General features: G+C 36.0%; 1 protein-coding gene across 5 annotated transcripts in view; it reads left to right on the forward strand.

The window, feature by feature from the left end:
- The window catches only part of DMD (dystrophin), a 1940210-nt gene that overhangs the window by 438295 nt on the left and 1479832 nt on the right, over nucleotides 1–22083 (forward strand). For 4 of the 5 annotated variants that reach the window (XM_057717394.1, XM_057717395.1, XM_057717398.1 and 1 more), the window contains exons 8-9: nucleotides 8014–8195; nucleotides 9428–9559. In XM_057717394.1, the coding sequence (XP_057573377.1) occupies nucleotides 8014–8195; nucleotides 9428–9559 (314 nt within the window). The remainder of the gene's footprint in view (nucleotides 1–8013; nucleotides 8196–9427; nucleotides 9560–22083) is intronic. The other variant, XM_057717397.1, reaches the window with a different exon arrangement.

Here is a 22083-nt window from a genome sequence, read left to right on the forward strand (position 1 = left end):
GAATTATAAGAAAGCACAATGTTTTTCCATCAGTAGTCTCCCACACTGATTAACTTCCATTTGTTAGGTCAAGCTAGCTTTTATTCTCCTGGTTTAGAGGACATGTACTGAAAAGTTGTTCTAAGGTTTTAAATGGTCAGAGTTATTTTTTGAGGTACATGTATTTGAATGGGGTACAAACTCAGTGAATAGCTGGAAAAGAGAGTTTTGGAAATTTGTTGTATTTCGGAATTGAAAATTTAAAGACAGCACGCTTCACTTTGATTAGCTGCACATAGAAGACATTTGATATTTGGTTAAAAAGCATTCAATATAAATGCTTGGTTTATTTGAAACTTGTAAAGTCAGGATTGGTTGAGAATTTCCATTTAATGGACTTTTACCCACCAGCTTCTGTGCATTTCTTTTCAGGCACTATCAGAATGTTTGGTCTTAACACCGCAGAGTCCCCACTCCTATTTAATTCCCCCCAAAAGTCTAGCAAAGGTAGCACATTTGTAGAAAGCATTGTTTTTTGTTTTTTGTTTTTTAAACAATGAAGCAATAAGAACTAGGTGATAGGGATAAATTGGTAGGTGATAAACTGAGGATTTTGAAATCATTTATTTTTAATTTTGCTTGCCCATTAGAATCAAAGTTCCATAAGAACAGATCTCTGGGCTTATTTCTTTACCACTGTATCCTCAAAGACTAGAATATATATCTATATCCTCAAAAACTAGGCTGGTACAAGGTAGTAACTCAATAAATATTTGTTAAAAATATTTTTGAGTGTCTCATAATTGTCAATCCGATACTTTTCAGAATCAATAACATCGCTTCCAGCTACCGTTATTTGTTGGATTGAATACACGATGTATATTTGCATAGGTTTCATTAGCATTATTTGGTCAGTGGCCAGAAAGCTAAACTAGTTTTCAGTGTATCTGAAATCTCCTGTAAGCACCTGAGTTTTTGTTTTTTGTTTTTCCATGTTTGACCCTAAGTAAGCATTATGTATTTTGAGCACTGTTTTCTACTTGTACCAAAATTACAGTCATAGTTTTCTGCTAGGTATACTGTAAGCATTTTATTAAATTTTTATTTATTTATTTATTTATTTGTTTGTTTGTTTGTTTGTTTGTTTGTTGGCTGCGTTGGGTCTTTGTTGCTACATGTGGGCTTTCTCTAGATGTGGTGAGCAGGGGCTACTCTTCGTTGTGGTGCGTGGGCTTCTCATTGCAGTGACTTCTCTTGCTGTAAAGCGTTGGCTCTAGGCACGCAGGCTTCAGTAGTTGTGGCATGTGGGCTCCATAGTTGTGACTCATGGGCTTAGTTGCTCCGTGGCATATGGGATCTTCCCAGTCCAGGGATCGAACCTGTGTTCCCTGCATTGGCAGGTGGATTCTTAACCACCGCGCCACCAGGGAAGCCCCAGCATAAGCATTTTGAAAGGAATAATTGGATGTTTAAAAGATAAAATTGTTTAGTGTTTTTTATGTATAAATAAAAGCATATACTTTTATCATTAATTTCATTATGAAACTGAATCATCTTCATCAATACCAATTATTTTCATTACTATATTTTATAGCCTTTTAATGAGAAGCATTGTTATTAGATGATGAAAGCAACTTGGATCAGTGAGTGAAGTGCTAAAATTACGGAATGGCTTAATTAAGGGGTACTTAATTTAGTGAGGACAGAACATGTATTGTAGAATGTTAAAGAAGTTAACTGGAGGGGACCTGTGCGAGTTATTTTCTTACTAGAATGCTGTACATACATTGTGTACAGTGAAAATGGAAAATGCATGTATGTAGAATGTAGTGCTGGATGAAAATATTAAAATTGAAAAGAACAATCTAGCGCTTTAATGAATTAGTCCATCTCTGTGATATCACCTGCAATTTACAAATTCTAGTGCTTAGAGGTTAGATGACATTATGACATTACCTCTTCATTTATAGACCTCAGGTGTAAGCCCACTTTGCTTCCAGCAGTAAGTTCTTTAGAATTTTACATCTGTGCATTTGGTTATTTTAGCAAACACAGGGTTTTTATGGTGTTTACAAATATGTGTTCATATCTTCATATTTAGAGCTATCTGACCATGTCTAGCCTGGGACCACAAGTTTCTTCTTTCCAGTTCACCCATTCCCCTTCTCTTACAGAGAATTTGTTTATTGTTTTGTTCCTAATACAAATTCTGTAGGAAACGATCCAGGTCTATTCTGATCATGGTTTCTAAATGGCATCCTTTTTAATTTTGTTATGTAACTCTTAAAAGGCTGACCAAACTTTGTGAGTGAACATTTATAAATCTTTTATCTTTGAAATCCTGCTTCTTTCTGATTATACCTGATATGCATTATAATCCAGTATTTCAATTGCTGCCTTTCTCCTGGCAGAAAACTGACCTGAGGGTTAGACAGTGGAGGCTCTTGTTTAGATTTCCCAGAAGTATTTCAAGGTTCTGCCTGGCAGCTGGCTAATTAGACTTTCTGGAGGTTGATTGCCCAAGATAAGAACACTTTTGTTGAAAACAACAGTTTCCTAACAAACTCATTCGCATTGACTTTTTGGGGATAAGGGCATACTAGAAGAAAACTTTGTGAAACTTTGATTTTATTGTCAAAATAAGATACAGATGCTTTTATTATAGAGTATAGTATCTAATTATAAAGTTAGTGAGTGCTGAATATTGTGGAAGATATAGATAGGATGAAGGAAAAAAAGTAAATTATTTTCAATCCCATCAGCATACCCGTTTCACAGATGTCTGAAAGTATGTTCCCCTGGTCTTTTCCATAAAATTGTTATTATATTCTACATAAATTGTATATCCTTATCTTTTGACATTACCTCATAAAGAAGTTACTTTCACATATTATCAAATATTCTTCAAAAACATTTTGAATGGCTTTGTAATATTCATAGAAAATTACATATTTTATCATTTATAATTCTAATTTTCTGTTAAGTAATTTGGAATGGTCTGAATTTTTTTCTTTTTTGTGTGATACATATTTTCTAATTGTAAATAGGGCTTAAATTTCACATCATTTACATAAATCTTCATTTAAATTTCTGATTATTTCCTTGTGGTGGATTCCTAGAAGGAAAAGTACTGGGTCATTGAATATGATTGTTTTTAGACATAACCAAAATATTTTTTGTAACGTTGGAACCAACTGATACTCTTCCAGCAAAGTAGTTTGGCCAAATTGTTGACACTTCTGCAACATTGATTGTTATCCTTTTGTCATTCTTTGATAATTTGATAGGCAATGGAGTATAAGCACTCCCATCTTTATTTAATTTGCATTCCTTTGATTACTGCTGAACTTGCATTTTTATATGTATTTACTCTTGTTATACCTCACTTAGAAATAGAAATCACTACTGCTGTGGAGAGTGTAGGTGATGTGTGAGAATGGAATCAGATGAATCACAGGGTCATCATTTAGATAATGACTTTGAGATACTCAGTTTTCAAATGCACTAAGATAGCATTCTCTGAAAAAAATGAAGGTAAGGTACTGAGAAGTATGTTGCGCTGACTGGGTTCTAATTGTGACTCGAACTAGCTTTTGAACTTGCCATCAAGCCACTGTGGGCTTTTCAGTTTCTTTGAAAAATATGAAACTTCCCTAAGTGATTTATTTGTTCCATTAATAGCCCTCAATATCAAAATTCTGATAAGTTTAGAAACACTCATCAGAATCAATATTATTGTTCATAAAATAACTTTCTGGCAGTATTATGAGTTCTCAACATTTCCATATTGAAGTGGCTTCAAAGATTGGATTAGGAATTATTGATTTAAACTTTTGTGGCAATAAACCCATTTTATAGTAGGGTTTTAGTGCAAAAATAACTTTCATATAATTTTAAGTTCTTATTTTGGGGGTTCACCCACTTCTTTCAATTTATACATTTTAATGTCTTAAAATAATAATAAAAAAGAAATCACCCATCTTTCTCACCTTCCTCAAATTCTTAGGTTTGGGGGGGAAACCCAGAGGTCAAGAGATCTGTGAACATTCAGACTTGGGACAGGTTGATGTCACCTTTAGAAGCAGGGTTGGTTACTCAGGTGAGACCACTGTTAATTGGTTTGCATTCACAATTTTGTTCATTGGAGCAAGTCCACTTCTGATTGGCAGACTTTCAGAAGGGAAGGGTTGATGTTGGTTGGCTTGGTGAAGCATGACCAAGATCATGTAGGCAGATAATTGTTAATTGATTCAATGAGATTGAAACTTGTGTTGGTGGCTACTTGTTACCATGGCTACAGAACAAGCAGTTTCCTCCCTCAATCCTCCTCCTCCATTTCATTTTCAGTGTATTAATCTTTGTACCCCCAGGGCTTAGGACAGAATTTTGTATGTGGGCATTTGCAAAGACTGTGGAGTAAATGACTTGAAATTGAATGATGTTATTTTGGATCTGTCTTAGAATTTCTATTATGCATCCCCTTATTTTCATTACACAGCCTATTTTAGTCCTCTGACACCTCCTATCTGGATTGGGTCCCAGCCTCCTACTTGCCTCTAGTTTTTTTCTCCTTCATTCAATTCTGCGCTTAATGGTTTTACTTTACAAAAATTTTAATGGTGTCATAATCCTGATCAAAAGTAGTTAGTTACTCTCTAACCTATTGAACTAAGGCGAAATTGACTACTTTGATATTGATGACCCTTAGTGTTCCACATACAAGCTTCCCATTTTGTCCTATTAATAACTCTTCTTAACTCTGTGGCTGAGACACCCAAAGGTGCTCTTCCCAGGACATGTCTAATCTGTCCCTCCCTCTGCACTTTTACTCATGCTTTTCTACTGCTTGGAAAACCTTTTTCTATTTCTCCATTTCCAGCTAATGAAACCCTATATAAATTTATTTCAGTTTTCTATTCATAAAGAATTTTCTGATCCTCCAATAATGCATACTTTCTTCCTTTTTCTGAACATATTAAAAGCACTGGCTGTGCCAATTAGAGGAACACATTTTAAATTCTCTTTAGTAGTGCAATTATTTTGTACTTTATTTTATTATTCCAAATTGTAAGCAGAATCCATGGATTCTCTATCTTTTTAGTCTTCTGGATAATCTATTAAAATATTTAAAATTTAATAGTATTTTAGTACAAATTCAACATATATTAGAATATCTAAATTCCTTTCTGTAAAAAAAGAAATACTGGATTCTACCTACTGGTACAGCTGACTCCCATACAACTTCTGAGATGGAATGGTAATGGACTGGGGCAAAAATGTGAATAGTTTGGTCAGATAGTGATTGTAGTGATTGGTATTTATGCATATTCACCTTCATCCAAAAGATGTTTTATGTAGATAAAATATGCTACACTTTTTGACATTTGCTTGGGGCAATAGAAATAATGCTTGATCTATTTTTACCTTTATTTATTTTGATCGTGGTTTGTATTTGAGGGCAAACATACATAGCAGGAAATAGGTATGGAACTTTTTATTTACGTAGACAGCCTTTCAAAATTCAGTGCCTTTCTCACAGCATGGTTTTATTTAATGCACTAAAAAATAAACAGAATTGTAAATTTTGCTCATTACTCATAAAACTGATTAGTTACTAGTGAGAAGGAAGAAAACATTCTAGAGTTTCAAAAACATATGGTGAAGAAGTATAGTATCTACCATACAATGAGCACTTGAAAAACAATTATCAAATGAAAGGGAGGGACTTCCCTGGTGGTTAAGAATCCACATGCCAATGTGGAAGATCCCACATGCCGCAGAGCAACTAAGCCCATGCGCCACAACTACTGAGCCCACATGCTGCAACTACTGAAGCCCACGGGCCTAGAGCCAATGCTCCACAAGAGAAGCCACTGCAATGAGAGGCCTGCGCATTGCAGCAGAGAGTAGTCCCTGCTCGCCGCAACTAGAGAAGGCCTGTGCACAGCAGTGAAGACCCAAGGGAGACAATGAATAAATAAATAAATAATTTGATTAATTTAAAAAAATGAAAGAGAGATTTTAGAATTTCAAAGCTGAGTTAGGAAGATTTTTTTTTTCTCTTAAGAAAGGCAGTACTGAAGAGCTCACATGCCACAGAGCACCTAAGCCCCTGTGCCATAACTGTTAAGCTTGTGCTCTAGAGCCTGTGAGCCACAACTGTTGAGCCCATGTGCCACAACAGTTGAAGCCCACACGCCTAGAGCCCATGCTCTGCAACAAGAGAAGCCACCTCAATGAGGAGCCCGTGCACCACAATGAAGAGTAGCCCCTGCTCACAACAACTAGAGAAAGCCCGTGTGCAGCACCAAAGACCCAACACAGCCAATAAAATAAATAAATAAATAAATAAATTTATATATAAAAAAAGAAAGGCAGTACTTATACACAAAGTATTCTTCAGTTCTTTCCTAAAAAAATCTTTGCAAAAAATTATCTTCACCATCTGTTGGCTAATGATTAATTTATAATTGGGAGCAGAGAATATGTACTGTATATGAACAGCTTTGTACCTCTAAGCCTTATGCCTTTGTGTCCAATAAATATCTTTTGAAAACAAGTAAGCAAAACAGTGAAGCATTAGATAATATGAGTGTGCTTCTGTTCATTTTTTTCGACCCTTTTTACTCCAAGTGTGGTCTTCAAGCCAGGAGCTTCAGCATCACCTGGGAGCTTGCTGCAAATGCAGAGCTCAGGCTCCACCCCTACTGACCTACTGAATCCCATTCTGAGCTTAAAAAGATCCCCAGGTGATTCATAGGTACATTAAAAATTAAGGACTGTATTATACGATGGATAGAAGCAGACCATGGAACATTAGCTAACTTTTGGCTCCTCTGTAACTCTTTTTTTAAAAATACTTTAAAAATAGTTGTTCTGATTAACCATGTTCCTGTGACTTATGGAGGAACGGACTAAGTGACCTGTCCAACCTCCTTTTATGCCTGTGGACTTAATATTTGACTTTTGGCTTTTTAACTTATAATCAGAACACCTGACCAGAATATACATATTTAACTTAAAACAGATCTTTTAATGCTAGCTGAGCTAGGATAAATTTATGGCAAGAAAAATGCCTGGCACATTGCTGCTAAGTTGTCTTGGCCTCCTTCCAGGACTTATGTTTTAACACTTCTGGGATTAATGATACACTTCACATAAAGGATTATTTTTACATTTTGGTTCCCTGGAATGAGCACAGTGGGTAAATTGTAATGCCAAGTAGCAAAAGAAGCTTTTGAAGGAGCTGCCACTTCTTATATGTGTTATTATGAATTATTATTGACTTTAAATGCTGGGTTTCTTTCATTCCCTACATGTGGCAAAGGACATAATGTCAGATCAACTTTATGTGAAGGACTTAAATTTATCTCTAACGTCTAAGAAGGAGGGCGACATCTGACTTTAACAGATGCACCATCATGTAAACAAATATTTTTAATATACTTCAGGAATATTACCAATCATTATGCATATGCTTATGTAGTCGTTTTATTTTGTTTTGATTGGAGAAATACATGGTTCATTTCAACACAGAGACATTATTTTGCTCTTTATGTGCTTAATCACCAGCAAACATTTGATTAGGAGGTGCAAGCTTTCTTTACTGGAAGCCAGGGCATTAAGCTCTTTGGTATAATTGTTTAATTACCAGTGCACCATTTTCATTGACATGCTATTATAACTTTCCATGGAAAGGAAGATGCAGTCTTTTACTTTTGTTTCTTATCTAATGAAAACCACTCTCTTAGATGGTACTAGTTTGGCAATTTGACTTAGGAAAAAGTATTGCGGAATGAAGTTTTTATGTGAACAAGGAAAAGAAATTAACTTTAGTGCTCATCTCATTGGTCTGCCAAATTGGAAGGACATTTTAGGCCTGATTATCATGTTCTAATTAGTCTCTGGAGGACATTCATGGACAGTCGAGTACTCATTAATCTCTCTTCTTCCTGTAAGATTGATTTGTTCATTCCCCTTTTAGAGACTCAAATATAGGAACCAAAAATTGATGTGGTGTTAATGTGCTTACAGATGTTGCCACCACTTATCCAGATAAGAAGTCCATCTTAATGTACGTCACATCACTCTTCCAAGTTTTGCCTCAACAAGTGAGCATCGAAGCCATCCAGGAGGTGGAAATGTTGCCAAGGCCATCAAAAGTTGCTAGAGAAGAACATTTTCAATTACATCATCAAATGCACTATTCTCAACAGGTAAAAGAAAGAATAGCTAATAGCAATGATATTTTCTGTTTTATATGGATTTTTAGATATCATACACACATCTGTATTATCTATGGCTAGATACACATATATGTATATATATATAGCATAGTATATATGTATATAAATATTCACACACAGATACATGTACAAAAATATATGTATATATAGCTTAGCTTAGCTTAGCTTAGTGTGTGTGTGTGTGTGTGTGTATTTGGAGAGAAAGAGAGAGAGAGAGAGAGAGGATTCTGTAAACCTAAATTTTATCTGCTATCATGGACTATAATGTTGTCTTCAAGGCACATTGTTAAAATACTCTGCTATTGTTGTGCATCATATTATAGGAATATGGGCTCACAGAATGCATTGCATTCCCATTGTGTAGAATGAAATAAAATAAAAGATAGACTCATATACATATTAAACTTTCCATCGACTAGAGCAAAGAGCAAAGAACTAGACTAAGAGCAAAGGTAAGTACTCTGTTTATTAATGTTTTCTTATTTTTAGTGGCAGCTTGCTGATGTAGTAACAAATTTTGAATACTCAAGGTAATATTTTTGATAAGATAAAAGTAGTTTAAAATAGTTTAAATAAAAATTAAATGGAGAATACATATGATAAAGACATGGTATTATTGTACAGAATCCAGTGGGATTCTTCTGCTACATGGCTTGTTCTTCTTTCCAACGCTGTATATTTAGGGTGTTTTTTTCTTAACTTTCTTTGACACAAACAATGATGAAAAAGCCTTTAGCAAAATTTCTGCTGAAGGCATGGAAAGCTCTCAGGCCTAATTTTCTCACTCTACTGGGCTAATTCTTTATTGAGCTTATGAAAACTTCAGTCCTTTCCAGGGTATTGACGTGATGAATTCTGGTTTTATTTACTTCGGGTTCAGAGGAAATTGCTTTGGGTTGCTTGTTTTTGCCAGATTGAAGAGCAGCATCCCATATTAGTGCTGGAGGTGTGTCAATATGGAACCTTTATGGTTAAATCGCATCCTCCTCTCTTCCCTGACTACTTGCTCTCCAACATGATGTTGAGCACCGCAATTTGGGAGTGTACCGGTTTCTAATATCACTTATATATGTTTAGGAAGTTTTCCTCTCACTGACTCCATTTAATATTCGTTTTTCTAGTGTGTTGGAAAGCAGTTCTTCCAGGGTTACTTATCATGTCTCCTCCTCCTCTCTGTCCCCCTCCCCCGAACCCTTCTGCAGATCACAGTCAGTCTAGCACAGGGCTATGAACGAACTCCTTCCTCTCCTAAGCCTCGGTTCAAGAGCTATGCCTACACACAGGCTGCTTATGTCACCAGCTCTGACCCCACACGGAGCCCATTTCCTTCACAGGTCTGTCAACATTTACTCTCTGTTATCCAACCAAAGAACTTCTTCATCTAAGATAACCTAACGTGGTTTTTGCTTGTTTGAATTTTGCGGTGCCTTTTTTTCTCTGCCATCAAGATCTGTCTCATTGTTCTCCGTTGTATTAGGTACTTCACATGATGCTGTTTTGTTATTGAGACCTCTCTAGGTTTAGCATATGTTGATTCTTCATGAATGGGGATTCTCATGATAGTGATTTGTCCTTTCATCACACCAGGTCAGATTCTATGCACCATTCAATATTTTCCACATAGTGAATCTTCTCAGTGGAGTTTTCTATCATTATTGCAATGTTGTAGAAAACCTACAAATACAAGAAATTATAGCTTTGTATATGTTAGAGCATGGAAATGAAATGTGCTAGAATTGCTGGATTTGCTAAAATTTCCTTTTAAAAGAAATCTCATTTATTTTGCTTAGAAGAGCAATTTGAAAAGTTCTTGCAAAAGTGACTTAGGTCAATACTACACAATGAATGGAAATTTAGAAATGATCATCTTGATCCCATTGGAGAAAATTATACATTTTTGGAGACATCGATTTTTTTAAAGATAGTGGTTGTATTTAACTAGTGACTTATTTGGCACAGTTAATTGATGCGTGAGGCTGAAAAAAATTTAACACAGAAAGATTCCCCCAGGGGAACATATTTCAGGGCACGGTTATGCCCTTTATCCTTGGCTAGTTTTCTTGCAAAGTTGAACAAAGGAGATGAGTGAGAATGTATATGTGACAGCCTCATCTTCAATTAATTGCCATCCGCATTTTCACAGAGTTGTAAAGTCTTGAACAGAAAACAATCAATTTCTTTATTATCAGTAAGTACAAAGAATTCTGCCACACATTACTGTGTTCACTATATGCTGTGTGTATACATATTATACTCTTAGCGTGGGAGGTACTATTTTTGTCTCCATTTTAAGTATATCCACCCTTTCCTTTCTCCTCCCCCTGCTCCCTCCCAGCCTCCTGACTCTCCCTGACTCTAGGCTTCTTAAAACAATCACCATCCTCCAATTGAAACTTCCAAGACTTAAAAAATAGGTGTTGCACCTCCTAAAATAAAGGAGTGTAAGCCAAGACAAAGAGAGAAGTATTTTCCCCCCGATTTTCGCTTTACTGAGCTGCTCTTTCCAGAAGGTTTTCTCCAGTGCCTGTTTTTGCCTTATTACCATCTCATTAAGGCATTGCTCAGCTATGACTCCTCAATGAAATAATTATAAATGGACTTAATTTTGCTACACTGTATTTGTTCACTCTCCCTTTGTCTAAATATTACAAAATATGTAATATATTATAAAATATTCAACAATGCACTTATCTATTTTAACATAAGCCATTGAAATAAACCTATTGTTATCCTTTAGAAAAGAAGAAACATGAATCACAATTGATGAGGAATGATATATCCTGCCTGTTTCTTAAGGAAGCATATCAGAAGATGGTGTTACACGTAGTTAGGTTTGATAAGTTTGTCTTAACTATTTACTGAGAAAATTTTTTAAGAGTTTCTCAGAAGGGCTGAGCCTGTACTGCTCCCTACAGGTTGTATCTTATCCACTTCAAATGGCAGGCCAGATTGGATTCCATTAGAAGGTTTCATTCAAATGTTTATTTGGGGGTCTGTAAGTAAGGGTGAAGTTTTCCTTAACAGAAGAGAGAGCCATGTGGGTGACTGTTCCCTATGGGAAACATAAAATGCCTGAATTATCTTAAAAGTTCCCAATATCTTAGAAACATCAGTTATCCCCATCTGTCCCAACTTAGAAAATCTAATTTATAGTCATTGAGGTTTGTGAACGTGTTGAGGTGAAGCAATCTGACCTATCTCAGGATCTCTGCCTGTAAATCAGTTTTTCTCATAATTTACCAAGAAGAAATACTATCTGGTGTGAATCCTAACTTTTCCTTCATCGTATCACTTAACCCTACCACCTGTTCTTGAATGGAGAACATCCTTTTTATAGTTACACTAAATTCCTTTTTTTTAATGACTTTGATCATGCCTCTCATTCTGCTCCTAATCTAATATCAAAAATCTCCAATAGCTTTTTCACTTTCCATTTCTCTTCCTTCTCCTGGCACCTCACCCCAGCCAAAATTCCTGTAGGCTCACGCCTCCTCTCTCCAAACACACCACTCCATTTTATCTTAATAATGTACTGTTATGTGACTCTTTCTTTCACTGTCCATTTTTTTGTAGCCTATGCTTTATACATTCATTTATTTATTCAACGAGTAATTATACTTGGTCACCAAATCCAATGTCTTTTTATCACCTCTCAGGCTTTGTACCGTCATCGGAATGCTTTTCTTACAGCCTCTAGACTTACCAGCTCCTTCTCCGTCTCTAACTGTCCCTTGTCTCTTTCGTTATCTGGCTCTTCCTCCTCTTCCAACTCCCTTAGCATAGAAGTCTCATGTGAGATCCTTTGACCTTTTTTGTATATACTCTCTGTTGTCCATATGATTTAATCTCGTCTTGAAGCTGTATGCCCATGATCATTGTATCCATGTTTTCACCACTTTCAATCTCTCTTGCATTATAGCCTCATTTCTAACTCATTTTCAACTCTGTTATGTATCTATACCTTGACGTCCACTGATTTCTCAAACTTCCTGTCCTGAAATGAACCTTGTTTTATTGCTCACAAACCTGTTTGTTGTCCTTTTTTTATGTAAATGAGGATGTTATTCAGTAGTTTTTGAGACTTAAATATGTGACATAACTCTTTTGTCTTTGTAGTGATCTGATATTCAATAATGAGACATGTATTGTCAATTTTTTATTCACAGCATTTCTCCATTAAGTTAGATCCCCTCAGTATTCATAAATGCCCTCTGATACAGGCTCTTACTCCATGTCTTCTAGATTACAGAAATAGCTTTGCAATCAGTGTCACTCTTTTTAGCTTAGTCCCCTCTAAATCAGATTAGATTTTCTTATTAACAGCTTTAATAATATAATTCACAAAACTTTCTTTACTTCCTTTTGCCTTTATAACAATTCCATTCTCCCAAATTTCATCAGTAAGCTCCATGATCTATTAACAATTTATATTTTCATGCTTATTTCACACTAATCTATTTTATGTTTTCTTTACTCCAGTCAAATTAAATCACTTTGTCTCCTGCATAAGTGCCAAGCAATTTCTTATCTTAGCTTTTATGGTTCTCTCAGCCTAGATTCACTTATATCTCCTTTTCAAATTCGCCAATTTAATCCACATTTCAAGGCCTAAGCAATAAGTGGCAGACCATGGATTTAAGTTCAGATTTATCTGACTTCAAGCCCATGTTAATTATACTAACTGCCACTGAATTTTTCTCTACTATGAGTCTCATACATGGAGTAGTATTAATTTGTGTAATCATTTTACACTTATTTATTAATCACCTACTATGTGTCAGATATTATTATAGGATCAAATGACACATCGGTAAACAAATATAAAAAATAATTCCTGCCTTAATGGAGGGCATGTGCTCATGGGAGAGTCATAATATGAACAAGTATAAATAAGTAAAATAACATTTCAAATAATATGAAAGTAATATGCATTCAGTAAAATTTAGTAGTAAGTATAATAGTAAGTGCTAAAAAAAAATAAAAGGGAAAGGTGAAATATGCAGTACATGGTGGAGAAAAGTTAAAATTTCAATGGGGGTAGTCAGAGAAGGATTCATTAAGAAAGTAAATATTGAGTAAAGACTGGAAAGAGGTATGGGTACCTTTGGGAAGATAAACCCATGAGGAAGAAACACAGATAGTGCAAAAGACCTGAGTTGCGGGGATATTTATTTGGATTATTCAAGGAAAGGCACGGGTTAGAGGCACAGTGCTAGGAGATAGTGTCTGAGCTGTAGTAGTGGACCAGATCACATAGGGCCTTGTAAGTAATGGTAAAGACTTAGGTTTTTATTACCAGAGAGGTAGAAAGATATTGGAGGAATGACATGAACTCATATTATTTCAACATGGTTGCTGTGTGGAGAATAGACTAAAGGAGTAAGGATGGAAGCAAGGAGACTGGTTAGAATTTTATTGCAGTAATCCAGGCAAGATACGACAGAGGTTCGGATTTGGATTGTTTTCCTTTTTCCCCCCATGTTTTTTTTTATTGTGGTCAAATACACATGATGTAAAAGTCAACATTTTAACCATTCATAAGTGCACAATTGTCTAACCATTACCACCATCTATCTCCAGAATTCTTTTCATCTTGCAAAATGGAAACTCTGTATCCATTAAAAAAAAATAACTCCCCATAACTACCTCCCTCTAGCCCCTGGTAAACCACCATCCTACTCTCTGTTTCTATGAGTTTGACTTTTATTTTTTTTTAAAGATTCAACATGTAATGAGATAATGAGATCAGGTAATAGTTGTCTTTCTGTATCTGGCTTATTTCACTTAGCATGATGTCCTCCAGGTTCATCCATGTTGTCTCAAATGGCAGAATTTCCTACCTTTTTAAGGCTGAATAATACCTCACTGTATGTATGTGTGTGTGTGTACACACACACACAGTCCACATTTTCTTTATTCATTCATCCATTGACGAACACACAGGTTTATTTTCATATTTTGGCTATTGCGAATAATGCAGTGAACATGGGAGTGGAGATATGTCTTTGAGGTACTGTTTTCAATTTCCTTTGGATGTAAACTGAGAAGTGGAATTGCTGGATCATATGATAGTTCTGTTTTTTTAATTTTTGAGGAATCTCCATATTGTTTTTCATAATGGTTCTATCAATGAGAATGATGCATATTTATTGGATTCTGGATATGTTTCTGGTAACGTACAGGGTTTGCCAGTTCAGTGTGGAACACGTGTTAGCTGTATTCTTTGAGAATATTTAATTGTGTTATAAGAAAACAAACATGATAGATAATACTTCTAAGAGGCATTAAACATAAAGTGTAAATAAACTATTCAATAATAGCTTATGGAATATAAGTGAAACCTATGTGTTAAATTTAGCTGATGAAGGGGAAGCTGGGACGAAGTGAGAGAGTAGCATAGACATATATACACTACCAGCTGTAAAATAGATAGCTAGTGGGGAGTTGCTGTATAACAAAGGGAGATCAACTCGATGATGGGTGATGCCTTAGAGGGCCAGGACAGGGAGGGTGAGAGGGAGTCGCGGCGGGGCAGATATGGGGATATATGTATAAATACAGCTGATTCACTATGGTGTACCTCAAAAACTGGTACAAGAGTGTAAAGCAATTATAATCCAATAAAGAGCTAAAAAAATAAATTTAGCTGATGAGAAGCAAATAGCTTGTGAGACATAGGCAGAGGTCAAAATGTGTGTCACCTTTAGACAGTAACTTAACCTATTATACATGTTAAGAATAGATGGAATAAATAGTGGCATACACAAGAATGTTGCTTATGAATGGAAAGAGATGAGAAGCCCAAATAATAAGGTATGATGATATCACCTCTGGGCTGATAGCTTCATCATTCCTAAATTGGCCACCGATTAATGATACTCAGTATGTCTTATGGCCTCCCAAGTGCTCTACATAAAAAATGCAAATGAATCCTATAACTATTCAGCAGACTAACTGATGAGCTACAGCTATAGTCAGCTATACTTGCCCCTGAATCTTTCCAGTAGAGCAAGTGTATGTGGTCATCCTAGGTACATTCTGTCCTAAGAATGTACCTTGCTAAAATCTCACCTCTGGTTTTATCTACCACACCATCAACACGGAAAGCTGATATAGCAAAACATATGAATATTGTACAATCCAAGATTTAAATAGTGTGGTGGTCCTTCTGTTTGACCTTATCCTAATTGCGTTACACCCTCCATCTGTTTCGCCTTGCTTCTTTTCATATGCTTTAAAATGATTTAATAAATATTGGGCTTTGAACATGTTAATTTGGTTGGTGAGCCTTTCTGTTTCATGATCTCTGGGATGGCATACCTAGTAGCAGAATTGGAGGCCACGATTGCATCAAGATCATATTCCATATGACAATGCGTGTGAGTTATGAAAGAATTCGAGAAACCAAGGATTACTGCAAGGTTTTTGTTTAAGCAATAGGAAGAATGGAGTTGCCACCAACCAAGATAGAATGGACTGTAGGAGGAGCAGGTTTTGGAGTAAGGTTAGAAGGTCCATTTTGAACATGCTAATCTTTTAAGATTTTTTTTTTAATTGAAGTATATCTGACATGCAGCATTATATTAATTTCAGGAGTACAACATAGTGATTCTGTATTTGTATATGTTGTGAAATGATCACTATAGTAAGTCTAGTTAATATCTGTCACCATACATAGTTACAGAATTTTTTTTCCTTGGGATGAGAACTTTTAAGCTTTACCTTCTTAGCAACTTTCAAATATGCAGTACGGTATCATTAACTGTAGTTGCCATGCTGTACATTACATCCCCATGACTTACTTATTTTTTAACTCGAAGTTGGTACCTTTTGACTTCCTTCACCCATTTTACCCACCCCCTACCCCCTGCCTCTGGCAACCACCAATCTGTTTTCTGTATCTATGATTCTACTTCTCAGTGAGGTCATATGGTATTTCTCTTTTTGACTTATTTCATTTAGCTGAATGCCTGCAAGTTCCCTCCATGTTGTTGAAAATAGCAAGATTTCATTCTTTTTTATGGGTGAATAATATTCCATTGTGTGTGTATGTGAGGGTGTGTGTGTGTGAGAGACATTTTCTCTGTGCATTCATCAATTGATGTACACTTAGGTTGTTTCCATTTCTTTGCTATTGTGAATAATGCTGCAGTGCACATGGTGATGCAGACCTCTTTTTGAGGTAGTTTTTTGTTTTCTTTGGCTGAATACCTGGAAGAAGAATTGCTGAATTATATGGTAGTTCTGTTTTTAATTTTTTGAGGAACCTCCATACTGTTTTCCATAGTGCCTGCAGCAATTTACATTCACAACAACAAAGCATGAGGGTTCCCTTTTTTCCACAGCCTCACCATCACTTGTTATTTTTTGTCTTTTTGATAATAGCCATTCTAACAGACGTGAGGTGATATCTCATTGTGCTTTCGATTTGCATTTCCTGGTGAATAGTGATGTTGAGCATCTTTTCACGTGCCTGTTGGCTATTTGTATGGCTTCTTTGAAAAGTCTATTCAGATCCTATGCCCATTTTTTAATTGGATTGTTTGTTTTTTTCTATTGAGTTGTATGAATTCTTCATATATTTTGGATTTTAACTCCTTATCAGATATATGATTTGCAAATGGGTTTCGCTATTCTGGGTCTTTTGTGGTTCTGTACAAATTTGAGGATTGTTTATCCTGTTTCTCTGAAAATGCGATTGGAATTTTGATAGGAATTGGGTTTATTTCTGGGCTCTCTATTCTGTTTCATTGATCTATGTGTCTGTTTTTTTATGCCAATACCAAACTGTTTTGATTATTATAGTTTTGTAATATAAATCGAAATCAGGGAGCTTGATGTCTCCAGCTTTGTTCTTCTTTCTCAGGATTGCTTTGGCTGTTTGGGGTCTTTTGTGGATTGTTTGTTTTATTTTCATGAAAAATGCAGTTGGAATTTTGATAGGGATTGCAGTGAATCTCTTGATTGCTTTGGGTATATGGACATTTTAACAGAAATAAACCCATACATGTATGGTCAATTAATTTACAACAAAGGAGCTGAGAATATACAAGGGGGGAAAGGACAGTCCCTTCAGTAAGCAGTTCTGGGAAACCTAGACAGGCACGTGCAAAAGAAGGAAACTAGACTACTGTCTTACACTACGCACAAAAATCAACTTAAAATGGATAAAAGACTTGAGTGTAACACATGAAACCATAAACCTGCCAGAATATAACATAGGCCGTAAGCTCCTTGACATCAGTCTTGCCAATGATGTTTTGGATCTGACACCAAAGCCAAAGGCAACAAAAGCAAAAATGAAGTGGGACTACATCAAACTAAAAAGCTTCTGTACAGCAAAGGATACCATCAATAAAATGAAAAGGCAGCCTACAGAATGGGAGAAAATATTTAACCCTGGCTTGTCATATGTGGCCTTTATTATTTTGAGGTAAGTTCCTTCTGTACCCACTTTGTGGTGAGTTTTTTATCATGAGTGGATATTGAATTTTGTTAGATTCTTCTTCTGCATCTATTGAGAAAATCATATGATTTTTATCCGTTATTTTATTAATGCAGTGTATCGCATCCAACATGTTAATCTTGAGATGCTTATGAGACTTGAATATACGTAAACCTGGGGTTCTAAGATCAGAGTTGAGGGTAAGTAATTTGGAAGTCATCAACAACATAGATAGTATTTAAATTCATTTTCCTGGCTGAGATCACTTAAGGAAAAAAGTCACCTGGATGAGATCACCTAAGGCTTAGAGATGAGAAGGCATCAGCAGCAAATGGGATAAAAAGGATTGCTAGAAGGGGGCGATGAAAAGGGGGGGAGTGTGTGGTATTGTAGAAGCCAGGAGGAGAAAGTGTTTCAGGGAGAGAAGAGTGTTTAACAGCATTAAGTATTGCTTATTAGTTCAAGTAATATTAGTGTTGAAAATTAACCAATGAAATGTCAGTGGGATAAGGCCCGTGGGAAATCTTGACATATAGCAGTTATCACAGTGGATTTACTAATAATAACTCTTTTCACTCTCTGAACAGTCCCATTTTGGTCAGTAAGTTATATGCTCACTCTGGCTGATATTTGCTTTGGTAAGAGCAATTTTGGTAGAGTGTGTTTTTTTGGAGGTGTTGCTGATTGGGGTGGGTTCAAGAGAAAATGAAAGTGAGGGACTAACTGCATTGTAACAGTTCAGAAACGTGCACTGAATCTTTTATGTTCACATGGACAAAAGCCTGTATCTCTTGGATGAAGCCACTCTTCTAACTGATTATGGATCTGTATATTAGTTTCCTCTTGCAGCTATAACAAATAATCACAAATTTAGTGACTTAAAACAGCAGAAATATATTATCATTTATTAGCTAATGGTTTAGAAGTTCATCATGGGTCTCACAGGGCTATAAAAAAAAAGGTGTCAGCAGGACTGCTTTCTTTCTGGAGGCTCTAAGGGAGTTTCCATTTCCTTGTCTTTTCCAGCTTTTAAAGGCTGCCCACATTCCCTGGCTCATGACCCCTTCCATCTTCAAAGATAACAAGGGCAAGTTGAGTCTTTCTCTTGTCACATCACTTTGACCTACTCTTCTGCTTCTCTCTTCCACTTTCAAGGACTCCTAATACCCACCTAGATAACATAGGAAACCATCTTTCTTAAGGCAAGGTGATCAGCAAACTTAATTTCATCTGCAACCTTAATTCTTTATTGCCATGTAATGTAACATATTCAGATGTTCCAAGGATTAGGACATGGACATCCTTGAGGGGGTGTTTTTCTGGGTGCTACTGTCTAATACTTTGGGTTGCAAATATTAGGAGAGCCTCCGTTACCTGTAAGCTAACAATAAGACTGGTATCACATGGCTTTTCCTAGGTACCCTGAAGTATCACGTTGTTCCCTTCTTCTTTTGTTGACTGCACATGAGCCTCATCCTTCTACAGGCATTGTGAAACTACCCTTATGCTAGAAACAACATGGAAGAAAAAGAAAGAAATAAGGGCATACCTATATTTCTGCCTGTAAAGGCAGATCTTTGTGTTCATTGCACAGCTAAGGGCACAGATGCCCACATTCATTTAATAAACATTTTGAGTCCCCCCAGATGTCTTCTGCTCTCTAGGAAGCTCACAAAGTAAAGGAATCAGGCTTTGGTAAATTACCCATCCTTTGCCTATACTCTTATAATTTTATAAGAATAATGGGAAAGCATGTCCTTATCAATCTTGCCAGAGCAAAAAAAGAAGCACCTCCCTTATCTATCTAGTATTTGCAGTTTCTGAAAGCCTTTTAAATACATATCTCATTTGACCAGTACAGTAAACCTGTGGAATGATCTTATTAGACTTATTTTAATGTAGGAGGAATTTTAATGGAATGAAGGGTTTGTGTAAGCAGCGAGTAACTGGCAGAACTGGTACTCAAAGCAGGTGTCATGGCTTCCAGTAGAGTTTTGATGTTGCAGTATTTGCAACTCTCAGGCAGATCAGCCAGAGGCTCTCCTCCTTTTTAATCACCATTATCCTTAGTCTTCTAATATTTATAAATGCTGGAAAGCATTTGGGAAGAAAAAATAAATATTTCTCTTCCTCCTCTTTGCCTGATGAACAATAGCTGTCCACCTCCTGGGAGTCTGCCTGTCACCAATAGGACTGGTAAATAATTATTTGTGCTCTTGTGAAATAAGCAATTGAACATTTAAAATAGAGATACTAAACCTAAAGTATGTAGAAACGCTACAGAGAAGCAGCCTCTATATTATAAAAATCTGTAAAACATTGCAAAAGTAGTAATTATGCACAAACAGTAAAATAGGGTCTTCTAATAACAAAGGCGAAAAATAGAAAAAAACATACTATTGGTCGCTTCAAAATAAAGTTGAAGTTAAGAAAAACAGAGTTATCTTTACCTATTTTAGATGACAAATATTTGTAAAGTATATGGTTAGGTGGAGATATAGTGGATAACACCGTAGAGTTAAAAATGGCATTTAGATGCTCACAAACTAGAAGAAAAGGAAGTGCCCATCATACAAAGTGTGCTCATACCGTCAATGTTTGTGTCTACACAGACACAATTCATGCTTCTCAGAGTTTTGGCCCTACCCCTGAGATGGTCCAGTTCTACAATTTTCATCTACCTACTGGGTAGTATTTTCCATGCACAGATGTCTTACCATAACCTCAAGTTCAGTATATTTGAAGTTGACCTCATCTTGGCCCATGCAGCCAAGGGTCTCTTCTGACATTTATTCTCTAGCCATGTTTGACTCCTCCCTGAACCCCCTCATGCCTAACTGGCTCTTAATTCCTACCCATTGCTACTGTGGATTATTTCTAGCACCTTTTCCTTCCTGTTAGCATGGTTTTCAACTTTATCTAATCTGGCAAACCTTGTTAATCTTATCTATGACCCTCTTCCTTTATACAATCCCCATCCAGATCTTGCCTTAGACCATGTCTTTAAATTATGCTGTTCAGTTATCTTATTTCCTCCTCCTTCTCCATGCCTCTTGCTCTTTCTCTCTTTCATGAATACATACCAATCTGCACACCCTCTCACATCTACACAAGGATTCTCTATAATAATGACTGGCCTTACACTAAATGCTGTGTTTCAGGAGTTGAATGATAAATTGAAGGAAATAGTCTCAACAAAAGTTCTGTATATCAATTTTATGTAACTTTTTTTTTTGCTGCAGGATTTGCACGAATGTGATTTAAAAATAAAAAGGATAAAAGTCCATTAAAATTAAATACTCATCCTTGCCATCCCTTGTGTGTGTGTGTGTAAGTGTGAAATTTCAAGTATTTGCAGTTTTAATTACTGTGAGAGAGACTGAGCATCTTTGCATGTGTTTAAGCACCAGTAGGATTTCTTTTTCTGGGAATTTGCCATGTTTCCCAATTTTTGTCAATTGGAATAGTATCTTTTCTTATCCGTTTGCAGGAATTATTTATATATTAAATGCATTAGCCATTTTTTGTGACATGGAACACAAATAATTTTCAGCTTGCTACTTGTCTTTTGAATTTGTTTGTGGTGTTTTTCTCCATTCAAAAATCTTATTATTTTATGTTGTTTGAAATTCTTTAATTTTTTTATCTGATGACTTTTGTTGGCAGGGAGAGGTCATATTTATAAATGACTGCTGTTGAAAGGGTGCTTAAAAAAGAATCTCGCATGGTTTCTTCTAGTTCTCTTTTTTAAACTTTGATCCTACTAAAACTGGTGCAAATTGGAAAGTTGAGAACAATTTTAATTTTTTTCCAGAAGCTACCTAGTTGTTGAAACCATATGTAGATTAATACATGTTTATCATAATCTAAATGTATGTCTCTTGTAAGAATGAGGAAGCATTTCCAAGAAGCTCACTAGCATATTTCTCTTGCATTTTATTGGACAGGATTATCTCGCATCCTCATGCCTAAAGCAGTAGGGGAAACAGAACATACTACCATGACTGGCTTAAACCAATCAAAAGCCAGCCATCCTTGAATCATATAGCCAAGTGAAATAGAGTGATTCCTGAATCAAAGCAGGTTCTATTAGGGTATAGAGAAGAAAAGGGATGTTGTGTAGGTAGTCAGAAGTCCAAGTTAAAGTATCCCAGGGCTTGATGGAATTTTTGTCCAAGTGCAGAAATTGCACTATTACCCGGAAGCTAGTTGAGATAAACAAAGATATGCACTTGATACTCCAAAAGCAGGGAAACAGTCATGTAAGAACCTCAAAATGAAACCACATTTATCCACAGAAGCATCACTTCTTGAGAAGGAAAGTACTAGTTGAGCAAAGAGGAGAGAGCCCAAAATCTGGCATCAGAGAGGCTTAGGTTTATGTTCCAGCGCTGCCACTTTGTAGCTGTGCGG

Source organism: Hippopotamus amphibius, chromosome X, assembly GCF_030028045.1.
Source record: "Hippopotamus amphibius kiboko isolate mHipAmp2 chromosome X, mHipAmp2.hap2, whole genome shotgun sequence".
NCBI classification, from domain to species: Eukaryota; Metazoa; Chordata; class Mammalia; order Artiodactyla; family Hippopotamidae; genus Hippopotamus; species Hippopotamus amphibius.